This window comes from Olea europaea, chromosome 1 (assembly GCF_002742605.1).
Source record: "Olea europaea var. sylvestris chromosome 1, O_europaea_v1, whole genome shotgun sequence".
In the NCBI taxonomy this organism is placed as follows: Eukaryota; Viridiplantae; Streptophyta; class Magnoliopsida; order Lamiales; family Oleaceae; genus Olea; species Olea europaea.
Window position 1 is genome coordinate 17,724,428 of NC_036237.1, and position 13,809 is coordinate 17,738,236.

General features: G+C 36.0%; 1 protein-coding gene across 1 annotated transcript; it reads right to left on the minus strand.

Moving 5' to 3' along the window:
- Nucleotides 1-3,385: 3,385 nt before the first annotated feature.
- LOC111395999 (ATPase family AAA domain-containing protein 3-B-like) lies at nucleotides 3,386-11,725 on the minus strand. Its single transcript, XM_023022250.1, has 8 exons — nucleotides 11,252-11,725; nucleotides 10,814-10,909; nucleotides 10,098-10,208; nucleotides 9,710-10,019; nucleotides 7,597-7,687; nucleotides 5,738-6,068; nucleotides 4,705-4,853; nucleotides 3,386-4,188 (listed from the first exon to the last, which is right to left on the minus strand). Exons 1-8 carry the CDS (start codon nucleotides 11,540-11,542, stop codon nucleotides 3,690-3,692), a joined length of 1,878 nt encoding a protein of 625 aa, XP_022878018.1. The 5' UTR covers nucleotides 11,543-11,725; the 3' UTR covers nucleotides 3,386-3,689.
- Between the last annotated feature and the right edge of the window lie 2,084 nt (nucleotides 11,726-13,809).

Genomic DNA, 13,809 nt, shown 5'->3' on the forward strand with positions numbered 1-13,809 from the left:
GGAAATGCCATGTTGCTTGTCCGGGACATCACGAGACAAGATATTAAAGATGCCCTCTTTAGAATTGGGGATGACAAATCACCCAGTCCGGATGGTTACACATCTTGTTTTTTAAAAAAATCATGGGATATTGTTGGAAATGATTTCTTGGAGGCAATTGAAGAATTCTTTGCAACGGGGTCTCTACTCAAGCAAACCAATCACACTATCATTGCTTTGGTACCAAAGGGTAATCATTCTACTTCTGTTGAGGATTATAGGCCAATTGCTTGTTGCAATGTTTTTTATAAAGTCATTACAAAGATCCTTGCCTCTCGGTTGAAGCCTATGCTTGATGTCATTGTTGACAAAGCACAAACTGCTTTTGTGGAGGGACGGAGTATGATTGAGAATATTCACTTGGCACAAGAGCTTTTGAGAAAATACAATCGCAAGAGAATTGCTCCTAGATGCCTTTTCAAAATCGACCTTAGAGAGGCCTATGATTCCATAAATTGGAATTTCCTTGAAAAAGTCATTGAAGGATTGGGGTTCCCCGCTACTTTTGTTGGTTGGATTGTGGAGTGTGTGACAACTCCATCTTATTCTATTGTTCTTAATGGTAACCTTCATGGGTTTTTCAAAGGAAAGAAAGGTTTACGCCAAGGTGACCCGTTATCTCCTTACTTGTTTATTCTATGCCTTGAATACTTCTCTAGAATGGTTAATGTGGCTACAAGCGATAGTGATTTCAATTTTCATCCTAAATGAGCACACCTAAAGATTTCACACTTGGCTTTTGCGGATGATTTGATGCTTTTTGCAAGAGGGGATGTGATGTCGGTGGATATCTTAATAAAGTAAGTGTCTTTCAACTTTTGGTGCCATGTCGGGTCTCAATATAAATGTTGGGAAATCTTGTCTCTACACAGCGGGTATTCATGGTCAAGAATTGGAGGATATCCTTGCACTTACTAATCTTCCAGTTGGTACCATGCCATTTCGGTATTTGGGCATCCCACTTGCGGCTGAAAAACTGAAAGTGAGTTCTTATGATTCTTTCACCAATAAAATTTCTACTTATATTGGTGCATGGTCGACTTCTTCTTTGTCATATGCGGGTAGAGCAGAATTTGTAAGAGCCGTTCTACAAGGAGTGGAATGTTTCTGGTTATCCATTTTCCCCATCCCGGCTACGGTTACTTCAAAGATTATTAGTCTTTGCCGAAGGTTCCTATGGGGATCCAAAAAACCGTTGGTTCAAGAGGGTGGGCTTGGTTTTAGAGATATCAAAAGTTGGAATGCCGCACTCCTTTCTAAAACTCTTTGGAACATTCATAGCAAAAAGGATTCTTTATGGATTAAATGGATAAATGAAGTACATCTTCGAGGCTCGGACATTTGGAAGTATAAAGTGAGAAAAGGTGATTCTCCACTACTTAAAAGGCTTCTGGAAATAAGAGACAGTATTGTTGAACCCCAAAATGAACTTCAAACTGGAATGGACAGATTATTCAGTTGGACAGAATCTGGGATTTTTCGCACAAAAACTGCCTATGAGTTCTTCAGACCGAAGGGAGTTAAAACTGCATGGGCTACCTCTGTTTGGGACAGTTCCATCATACCTAAACATGCCTTCATCCTATGGTTAGCTGTTCGGGGTAAACTACAGACAAAGGACAGATTATGGTATCTCTAGATCGACCGAAAGTGCCCATTCTATGCACTCACGGATGAATCTACCCAGCACCTATTCTTTTCATGCCGATTTTGTAGAGAAGTTTGGGATCATATCCGGGGTTGGTTGGCTATTCGGCGTAGCATGTCCACCTTGTTGAGCTCATTAAAATGGATGAAAAAGGAAGCTCGAGGTAAGAGTTGGCCTAGTAGAGCAAAACGTATTGCACTTGCAACAACCGTGTACTACATTTGGATGGAAAGGAATAAATGTATTTTTGAAGGTATCAAGCCGCAAGTTGAATCCATTGTTAGACGAATTAAAACATACATATACAAAGCGATGTTTACTTTGTATCCGTATGTTTTGATTCACTTCGAATCTTTACTTGCAGGGCTTTAAACCTTTGTTGGCACATCTCTTTTCATTTGCTCGCTCCCGGGTATGCCCGGAGTAATTGCATGTGTTATTGACTTTTGATTTGCTCGGGTATGCCCGGTTTACTTGTATATGGAACATTTTTGATCAATGATATTTACATTTACCGATCAAAAAAAAAAAACGGATATATTATCCCATGGGAACTTTGTGCAAAAGAGATTGTCATTCGATTTGGGCCAGCTAAGTATGAAGGACTTGATGAACCATTCTCACAATCTCAGTACCAAGGGGAGATTTCGAGAGCATATCCCATTGCGTTTTTGGATGGCCACAAGTGGAAGATCTCGTCTTGAACCTTGAGGACAAGGTTCTTGTTGATGGGGAGAGGAATGATAGACGCATAATGACCAGCAAAGACACCTCATCATGTCCACATGGGAACATGCTCCAAAATTATTATTTGGTTTGTATGTGGTTTCCTTCCTACCCAAAAGAAGTATTATCTATTTAAATCTATTTGTTTGTGTCTTTGTTCTGACTGAACCTGTCAACAACCAACAAGTGCATTCAGCATCTTCAACTCCTCATTACATATATCACAGGTTGTGCTAACATAACATCAACATGTTACATCTGGTTGGGAGAACATTCATAATCGACTTCCACATAAAAATTTAAATTTTGCTCGGCAAGTTCAAACACCACAGAAAATTCCTGACTGCGTTTTTAAGGGACAAGGCCAATCAGTGACCTGATTTAATGAAATATTTTCCTCCACGTCGCTGAATCTCCAGCATTAGGAAATTCACACGCAATAGAAAGAATGAGATCCCTATTTAGCGGAAAGAAAAGTTCGTTGACTGTCTCAGAGCTCCAAAATCCATCCTTTGTCATCATTCTGACCCATCAGTCTCTTTTCATCACACAACCCATCAGGTGATTGTAAAGGCTGGAATGGTCTGGGCTTGGCCTTGGTTAAGATTCCCTCTCTCAATAAAGCAAAGGTTTCGTCTCCACAGTTGCAATTTTTCCCACACTTAATTTTTACCTTCACATTATCTGTTTTTTAATTCGACAACAATTCTCGTGGGCTAACTCTTTCCAACTGAAAGAACTCAAGAATAGCCAGCCATTTGAGATGCCTCCATTGTATTTGGGCGTAACTGACTTTGCCATATTGGTTTCTATCCAGACGCGATTCATATGTGAAATATTTAGACCAGTACAGCCTTCCAAAGTGGCTCGACAATAACTAACCCATTAACCATTTTTAGTTCAGCTGAAACCCTTAATACTCTGCTCATTCTCAGCCTTATACAGCAACATAAATAACCCCATAAACAAATATGGAGAAAGAGGACACCCTTGTCTTAGCCCGCAGGAAGGTATCAAAAACGTTGAAAAGAATGACAAAAATGTAAAATATTTATGGGGAAGAGGGTTCCTGCTACTGTTTTTACATGTATTCTGTCAATAACATGCATGCCAAAACCAAGAGACTAATTTATATCTCCTGTAATAAAATCGTCATCATTGGTTTGGATTTTCAGCTACACAGATGTCCAAACCCCGATAAATGAGAGAAGTAATCTTACATTTTACTCAAAAAGATCAACTTGTAAGCAGTCCGGCAAAAAATAACTCCAGGTCTTCATTGACCAGCGAGTTTCCTTCTTTGTTGATGCTCTGCAACTTTATAATCTACCACTTCGCGAAACAGGTTGGGATCTAATACGCAGTTCTCACTCCCGTAAACAGCTGCTTGAACACTGGCCATCAACTTTGCTATCTCTCTTCCTGAGAATCCCTCCGTCTTTGTTGCAGCTTCCTTAAGAATATCATCATTTAAACCCTTTATTTCTATCTGTTTCTGCTGTTTCTTAAACAAGTGTGAGAACAAGCCAGGTTTTCTTTCCCCAGCTTGAGCCATGTACTTGTTAAGATAGAGCTTCAACAGCTTAAATCGTTCATCTTCACCAGGCAAAGGAAATTCTAGGACTTCATCAATACGATCAGCCACAGCTGAATCAAGATCCCCAGGTCGGTTTGTTGCAAGAGCAAGGACTATATCTTTGGACTGGTCACCCGTGCGAAATAAGAGTGCATTAAGTGCACTCCTTTGAGCTTCACTCATATATGTTTTATTCCGCCTGAATTTCACAGACCATTCCAATGTCAGCTCGATGCAAAATGAGAAGGGTCGCTGATAACATAATTTGGACAAGTATGAAAGGAAAACCATGAAAAGGCTCGCTTAGCTTGGACACAGTTGATGACAAAACAGATATGAAGGGCATACTGAGCTTGCATTCAAAAGCATGCATGTTCAGCAAATTCCAAACTCCACATTTTTAGTTTCGTTTCTATCCTGTTTCTCATGGGAGAGATGCATGTGGTATCTAATACATTTTCGTCATTATGAAGGTAAATAATGTGGCCAACACCAACGGATGCTATGAAATTTATGGAAGACAGATGTTAATCAAAACTTAATGAAAAATTAAGAAAGTTCATTTTGTTTTATGATAACATTAATTGTCACTAAGAGATGAAAGCTTCACAAGATGTATATGCAAAAGTTAATCAGTCCTAACCCAATTAATCTACCCATCCATCATTAACCCAAGTAAAAGATGCAAAAGTTTATTCGGGGAAATGTTACTTACTCGCATAAAAATGCATCTGCTTCATCAATGAAAAGCAACAAACCCCTTTTGGACTTTTTGGCCCAATCAAACAATTGATGTATCTTCGTGACAGCCTGAGAACCCAGCGGTGCTACATCTCCTCCAGTCATCAACGCATAGTCAAGCCCCTACAAGAATCAGGTAAATAGATATTAAAGAGGCATATATAGAACCGACTGGATTCTTTGTAGAAACTCAACATCACTCGTATTCATTCCTATTTCAGCAAGTTCCCATCAAGGGGAAAAACTTTAAACCATTTTAACTCTATTAAATGAAAAATGGGAAGGTCTTGTCTTTTATGTAATTTACAATGGAGGAAAATGCGTAAAAAGCAAAGAAAAATTGTTTTATCTAATTGGCCATTTATCCTCCAAATTGTTTTGAAGCATGAAATAATTTATCTGAGCTCCTCATCCCACCAAAAGTACAACTCCAGTTCCCCCACGGTGAACATCATATTTGATAGCAGCAATGGGCCCTAGCTCAAATGGTTAACATTGAAGAGCTATCGCCCTAGCAAGAACAAGTTGCACGTCTACGTAGATTTCTAAAGCGGGATTGCCAAGTTTAGCTAATGATACAAAATACGAATCAAATCATTACAGCATTCTCAGAACACAAAGGATATATAAGCTCTTTCAAAGTTTATCTTGAACTGTGGAGTCAATCATTACCAAAAATTTAAATACACTAAAGGCACGTTTGGGAGTTGCTTATAATCAGTTTAAAATATAAATAGATACAAATAAGTAGTGGATAAGTGGATAGAACCTGTGGATCTTATGAAATATGTGGAAAAAAGTGATTTGAGATGATAAACAAGAGGCAAACAAGGGAAAAATTAGGGAGTCCAAATCAAGGTGCAATTTTAATAGAATTCATGTGGCAATAGGTCCAACACTGTTTGAATTTACAATCAACTTCAGTAGTAAACTATGAGCAAGCCAATAAAATGAAACCCATATAGATCAACAAAAGATTTTACAGAGGTAGAATTATGATTGCATACAGATTTGCGTGCAAGCTCCCTAGCAGCCATCGTTTTCCCTGTTCCAGGAGGCCCATAGAAAAGCATATTTCTAAATGGTGCCTGATGAGCTTTGGTATTAGCGGTAGCATTAGCTAATTGTTCAATCCGTTTTTGAAGGGAGGGGTGTAAAATAACATCACCGAACCCATTCAAATTTTGGGAGCCAGAACTATTAGCACCACGTGAGAGAGTGCTCATGGAACGTGAAAACAAGCCCGACCATGGGTATTTCCCCCTTGAAGATTCCCTAATCAAAGATGGTTGTCCTAATATTCGGTCCACATAACTCCAAATCACCCTAGCACCTTCTCTGAAATTCAGAAAGTGAACTTATAAGTGCAAATAAGAAGTGCAGAGACTGAACTTGTAATAACCACTAGCATGTCATGAATATAGTTTGCAACTGCCGTATAGATTATTTAGCAACATATAATGTAAGGCTCAAGTACATTTTCAGCAATCTGATAATCATTGGACATGGACAATATGCAAAACAATGAAGTGTTTACTGGAAATTCAAACATTATTGTTTTGTAATAGTTAAAATTGTAATAGTTAAAATGCTTATGGTAAAAATTCATCGAAAAGATGGTAAATTACAAAATAATACTACTCCTGCAACTTTCAAGTGGAAAATCCAATGAGTGATCACCTCTCTTTAGGAAGCTAAGTAACAAACTAAATAAGTGAAAACAGTAGCAGAGCTTGACGCAAACTAGAAAACAGTAACATAACAAACCAGAAATGCAAAATGTGGTTGCAACGACCAGCAGCATTTTACAATTAAGGCATGTATAGTAGAAGAAACAGTTCAATTATGCTAGATGTCAGAGGAGAGAAGCATGTTACACATCGGATTTGTCGCATTGACTGTAGCTGGTGACTAAGAGGAGAGAGACCTACTATCTAGTTCCAACACTCTTCAAAATCGGCATACCGTATGCAAATTAGAATAAAATACCATAACATTTAACATAAAAAAATAATTTGTTAGATTATGAAGTCATTCACAAGGTTCTAAGGACTAGTTCTTAGATATGCATCCTTCTTGCATCACAAAGCAATCACTTTCCAATTGACTGTGTTCCTTAACGATTCAAACTCATATCCAGAAAATTCTCCACACGCAGGTGAACGTCAGTAGTCCAACCAAAGTATAGATCCATAAATAGATTTTTATGTATAGCCATTTCAATTGTGCTCAACCTTTCTCGGAAATATTTCCAGGTCAACCAGCCATTCTTTTTTTCTTTGGCAGGAATGCTGTCCTTGATTTTGATTCAAGAGGTTGTGCACAGGGGATGCAAGAACAGTCCAAGAGTGCAACGGAGTGGCACTAAAGGAAGTGGAATGGGTATACAAAATGAACGAATGTAGTGATAATAATCTGTCAACTAATCACCTTGAGTAAAATATCCATAAAATGATATATATAACTTGTCAAAACATCTATATCCTAATTCATCAACTGAAAGATTTTAGACCTCTACAAATAGGTACCATATAAAGAGCTAGACTCAAGCAGGGATATGGTTGATCAACAAACACAGAATCATTTTAGATTGACATTCACAAGGCAAAACCCACATGCTAAACATTAGGATTTTGAGTTGAATATGCTAATACCCCAACATTGACAAGAGAAGGGCTTACATCCTGTGTACGATATACAGCTACATTCAAGAAGGATAAGAGTGATCATCGATCCAGAGAAATATTCAAAATTTATAGTACAGAGCCAAAATCAAGATGTGCGACATTAGGCTCTGAATTGAGTATTATAATGCCCATGCTTTGACGAGAGAGAGGAATCACATTCTTTACAAGGATTGCAGTACCTTGTTGTGTAGACCCCTGCTGCAAGAGCAGTCACACCTCCAACAGCTACAATCAGCTTATTTTGATCTGTTAAAATTGCCCGCAAACCCCCTGCATTCAACAGATCAGTCACCATAAGACAGAATTTAATCCCAACAAGAAGTTCAAATAATGCCAGCAATAAAGCATGTCTTTCTCAGAGTATTTACAGGCATCTATCCTACTTCTACCAATAAGATGGTTGATTCCAAAAGATTAATGCATGTTTGGGGAACATTATATTTTCCATTTATTTAATAGTCAAAGTCAAAAATTAATTTTAAGAACACATTTCGTAAGACCCACAACTAATACCTACTTATCAATTACTCATTTCTATCACATTATAATTTCAACAACTTATAATTTTATCCAAACAAAAACTTAATGAGTATACTCGAAAACAAAAGGGGGAAAGCTGAGTAGATAAAGCCCAAATATACATACTTCTTGAGCTCTCTAGGCCATAAAGCGACTAGATTGAAAAATGGCATGGTTTGAGCATCGACAAGGAGACAACATTTTTACTTAATAAGTCAAGGCACTTGAGATACATATAACCAAACAAGTAAAAACTACAAACTACCGGCTAAGGCCCTGTTTGATTCCCCTTTTTGGGATAAAATGCATTATGGAATAGTGGATTTTGGAGATTGTCTGGTTAAAAAGTTTAAAAAAAAAAAAAGTTTTTGAAATACATGTATAATTATTTTATAGAAGAATGTGTGGTTGAAAATGAGTTTTAAAAAATGCATTCTTGAAAAAATGGGGCTTAAGCCTTATTCCTTCTGAATTTAAATTATTTATTTTAAACAAGCAAAAAAGGGAAAAAAAATGAAAAAATGACTTTCTTCTAAAGATACACTTTATCTCAAGTATATGAACTAGAAAGTAAAGCCCCTGTTGTCAACCTAATTACAACATATTTCATAAGCCTTATTCCTTCTGAATCTAAGGTCCGCTGCATGAGTCCATTTTGAATGGTATAATAAACTATTTATTTTAAACAAGCCAAAAAGGGAGGGGAAAAAAAAATAAAAAAATACATGACTTTGTTCTAAAAATACACTTTATCTCAAGTATATGAACTAGAAAGTAAAGCCCCTGTTCTCAACCTAATTACAACATATTTCATAAGCCTTATTCCTTCTGAATTTAAGGTCCACTGCACAAGTCCATTTTGAATGGTATAATAAACTATTTATTTTAAACAAGCAAAAAAGGGAAAAAAAAAATAAAAAAATGAAAAAATGACTTTCTTCTAAAGATACACTTTATCTCAAGTATATGAACTAGAAAGTAAAGCCCCTGTTGTCAACCTAATTACAACATATTTCATAAGCCTTATCCCTTCTGAATCTAAGGTCCGCTGCATGAGTCCATTTTGAATGGTATAATAAACTATTTATTTTAAACAAGCAAAAAAGGGAGGGGGAAAAAAAATACATGACTTTGTTCTAAAGATACACTTTATCTCAAGTATATGAACTAGAAAGTAAAGCCCCTGTTCTCAACCTAATTACAACATATTTCATAAGCCTTATTCCTTCTGAATTTAAGGTCCACTGCACAAGTCCATTTTGAATGGTATAATAAACTATTTATTTTAAACAAGCAAAAAAGGGAGGAAAAAAAAAACATGACTTTGTTCTAAAGATACACTTTATCTCAAGTATATGAACTAGAAAGTAAAGCCCCTGTTCTCAACCTAAGTACAACATATTTCATAAGCCTTATTCCTTCTGAATTTAAGGTCCACTGCACAAGTCCATTTTGAATGGTATAATAAACTATTTATTTTAACCAAGCAAAAAAAAAAAAAAAACATGACTTTGTTCTAAAGATACACTTTATCTCAAGTATATGAACTAGAAAGTAAAGCCCCTGTTGTCAACCTAATTATAACATACTTCATAAGTTCACGATGACTTTCACAGTTGATATATTAGTCAGATCGGGCATATCAACAACAATCAATGTTATAAACGAAAAAGACTGTATTAACCTATATTTCTGTCAACTACCGCATCTGTTGATGTTACAAACAATGAATTAATCTGATTATCAAAAGATTAATAATAATTAGAGAAAAACCTCCAATATGATCAAACGTTGTGTTAATAGCAGCAACCCATTTCTCTCTCTCTGCATTTGCACGCTCTACTAGCATTCGTCTGTTTACATCCTCAGCCAGTTTTGCTTCATGTGCCCTTCCTTCTGCTTCTGCCAAAGCCTGTACCCTGATAGTTTCACGCTCTATCTCAGCCTTCTCGCGTTCAGTTTGGCGACGCTGTGCTTGAATTTGCTCCTCCGTTGCTCGTCTGGCTGCCTCTTGCTTCATAGCTGATTCTTCTTGCATTTTTACAAGTTCTTGATTCCTTGCCCTTTGATGTTCATTCTCTGCCTGCAAAGTTTCAGAATATTATTGCCTCTAATAACAGGAACTTCTGTAAGCCTTCCTTGTGAACAAAAAAGAAGATACCTGCATCCTTTTCCTCGCTAATTCATCCTCATAACGAGCCATCTGTGATTTTATTTGTGCCTGTTGCTGAGCTAGTTTTTTCTGCTCATCGTATACTACCCTTTGTCTCTCCTAACAAACAAAATAAACCAAAATAAGGAACACTTTACATGCACGAAATACTCTAAAACTTAAAATATTTAGGATTAACCTTAGTTGCATAATTCATCGTTATTGAACTACATCATGCATGCTATTAAGGGCATATGTCCATTTTACATGCACCCCAAAGATGAAAGTTTATTCGAGCATCAACTGGGGATAGGAGAGTAATTAATCAAGCATTGATTGTAAAACACATGATAAACCGGATAACAGTCAACATGGTATGAGAATGCTACTTACTTGAAATAGTTTAATTACTAGCTTACAGGTCAGCCAACAATGAAAATGACTGATACAGACTAAAGGTCCCTTTTGATTCTTGACTTAATTGTTCAGCATTTATAATAAAAGAAAAGACAAAAATGAGCCATTAGATATCTTGGCTCATGGGAATGGATAGAGCTGAATAGTAAGAGAGGTTCATCTTCGACTAAAAGTAAGCAATCATAGAAGCAAATGAACATTTATACAGACATTACTGTTATCACTAAATGTGAGAGAAAATGATATGTATTTGCATACAAGCACAAACCTGTTGAAAACAATTTTAAAAAAAAAAATGTCGAACTTACAGTTTCTGCTTCAGCTTGCATTGCCTTGAACTCTGCTGCTTTTGCAGTTAATTCTTGCAGCCTTGTTTCTTCTTGCTTTTTCATCACCTCGAAAACCTACAACAAAATTCCTCCTCGGGTTAGCCCGTGTCCAAACAGTCAACATTTCCATACACCAAAAAAGCAGACTACGGAATTGGACATGCATATAAACACAAAAAAGAGAACGCGTTCCCTTCAAATAATTGTACCATTTTCATTTATCCACCTGACATTGTGAAATCTTTTTACCATAATAATAATAATAAAAAGAATCACATGTAATCATCCAAGAATGCAATAACCGATTAACCAATGGACAGAAAAGCCCAAAATACGTCAAAGCTAGAATCTTTCACGCAGACGTTAGCATTTCACAGGACCCCAGTAAACATATTAACTTAAAAACCAATATCAAACCTTCTTGGCATGGGAAGAGTGACTAATCTCTCTCAAAGCTTTGGCACCCCTCTCCAACGCCTCAGGGTCGAAGCCAGATGAGGTGGTTCTGGGATTATCATTACGAGGCTTTGTTGGCTCGGGAGCCGCTGGCTCACTTGGTGGCTTCGCCGGCTCAGTAGCCGCCTGCGGAGCCGAAGAAGAAGTCGAGAACGGAGAAAAGTTAATAGGTGCATCTGCACAAGCATAATCAGCCCCAAAAGTTGCAGAAGCCAGGGCTGCCATAACCCCTGATGCACACTTTTTCGCCATTTTCTAAATCTTTCAAATTAACTACGCTAAAGCTCTCGATGGATGAATAACCAAATGGGAATGTACCAATTGTGGATCCTTTTACACTCTACTGCATAATTGGCTTGGGGGAGAAGAAAGAAGTCCAGGGTTTAAGTAGGGTTTCTGATTTATTAATTTATATTTATTCCTATCTTTTTGCGGTTCAATGTTCTACCGGTCCGCTTTAGCTTACAGTTCCGGGCCATCTCTGGATGGGAATATATAAAATAAATAAATAAATAAGGATAAGCGATACAAGCAGCTTGTTTGGTAGTGATTTTTTGGTCCAATATATTGATTTTTTGACCGTTATTTTACTATTGTAGCCATCATATTTGACTTCTTCTCTTACAGGTGAATTTCACTTTTCTTTTAACGGTCAAAAAATTAATTCTCAAAATCACTCCCAAACAGACTCAAGGAAAAATTCGTATTTGCCTTGTCACAGAAAATATTGCAAAGAATACTATATAGATTTAAAATAATTTGTATTATCTAAATTATATTTATATATACTACCTTCTAAAATTAGACCTCAATTCACTAGTAAGTAAAATTTATGAAATAAGCATACATTATGTTTGCATTTAACATCTATTCCAAAATCAGAAAATTTTGAAATTAACGATGGGTATCATACTCATATTCACCAATTTTGGTGATAACTGGACAATTTATGTCTTGTTTTGCTCAAAGATTTGACCTTTTTGAACTCTGTCTGATTCAAGAATCCTCATCTCCTATATCTGTTGATCAAATTTCATCTTCTAAACGTGTTTGTGAGTAAGCTTCTAAATCAATTTTCATAATTACTTGGGTTTTTTAAATATTACAAATTAAAATATACTACTTGTACATAAATGAGGTGTCCATAACGGTGTCCCCCTGATCCGAAGTAGGATGAACACCGTTATGAACATCGTAACGTACGTTTAGCATCATCCTTGCAAATTTAGTTGAAATAATGAACTATTACATACATATTATGTATTCAAATTGATGATATTCCTTCATATGTACAATGCATCTTTTGGTACTTAAATATTAGCAAATCCAGAACACTATATTTGAGGTGTTCGGTTCTTGAAGAAAAAATTATTCTTTGTCGGTTTGTGCAACGTAATTTTGAGAAATAAATTTCAAATTATTTTAAATATTATAGTAATATATATGTTTGTTATTCAACTATGTGATCTTGACAATGAGAATTATCAGTTAAATTTGCTAGTGTACGTGGTTGGGGAATCCTAACCCCTATCGATATTCCTTAGTTGAGCATAAAAAACTCACTAAAGATGTGTGGATATTTTCGATTAAAAAAAATTATGATTCAATTTTCATAATTTTGTACATTTTTTGTTGATTGCACTCTGGCCGATGCATTGTAATATCACATACATACTATGTACTAGTATTGACGATATTCCTTCAAATGTAGTACGCATCCTTGAGCACCTAAAACATTACCAATCCAGATCATGTACTTCAGTTTTCGTATTCTTGAAAAATATTTCATCCATTCGTGCAATGTAATTTTATGACACCAGTGTCCTATTTTTTTGAATATTACACTAATATTTGTTTATTATGCAACTATGTGAACACTCTTAATTATCAAACTAAATATGACAGTATACATATTAATGGATTTTAATTTGATGCTACCACAAGAATTTTGTTCCAATCTTTAACCCCTACATATGTTACTCGTTGATGAGTCTGTCTTCCATTGATAAATATAATTTTTAGGTTTCATGAACCTACTATGTAATAACACATAACACTGTCATATGCATCTGCGGTTGACAAAACCTTGAACTGTGAATTAACACTGTTAATATTTTAATATCATAATGTTTGTTTGTCATACAGAAATAGATTCAGTAAATGTTTTTGTAATGAATGGGGCAGATTGGTCTTCTTGTTCCATATTCTTGCAAATAATGGACCTTCTAGAGATGATAATGAATGAATTAAAGTTTGACAAGAGGACATCATGTCTTAGGATTGAGTACATTGCTGATGTAAAAATGGCACAAATCAGGATAACAAAAGACAGCTCTTTAAAATTATTCATGGAGCTGAAGCGCAAAGATTCATGTCTCAAATAAACAAAAGAGGAGCATATCAAACAAAATGGGTAAAATATTTACAAAAGATTATGACAACATAACAAGTACACAACCTAATATACAGAAAAATAAAAAAATAAAATGCAAAAAGAATGCATCAATTAAATTTTTGTA

What these genes read in the sequence shown, in the direction of transcription:
- LOC111395999 (XM_023022250.1), bottom strand. Translation starts at nt 11,542, where the DNA reads ATGGCGAAAAAGTGTGCATCAGGGGTTATGGCAGCCCTGGCTTCTGCA. An exon ending in TAGCGAGGAAAAGGATGCAG is followed by an intron (nt 10,020 to 10,097) that starts GTATCTTCTTTT and finishes GAAACTTTGCAG; the next exon opens with GCAGAGAATGAACATCAAAG. An exon ending in AACGTTTGATCATATTGGAG is followed by an intron (nt 7,688 to 9,709) that starts GTTTTTCTCTAA and finishes TGTTGAATGCAG; the next exon opens with GGGGTTTGCGGGCAATTTTA.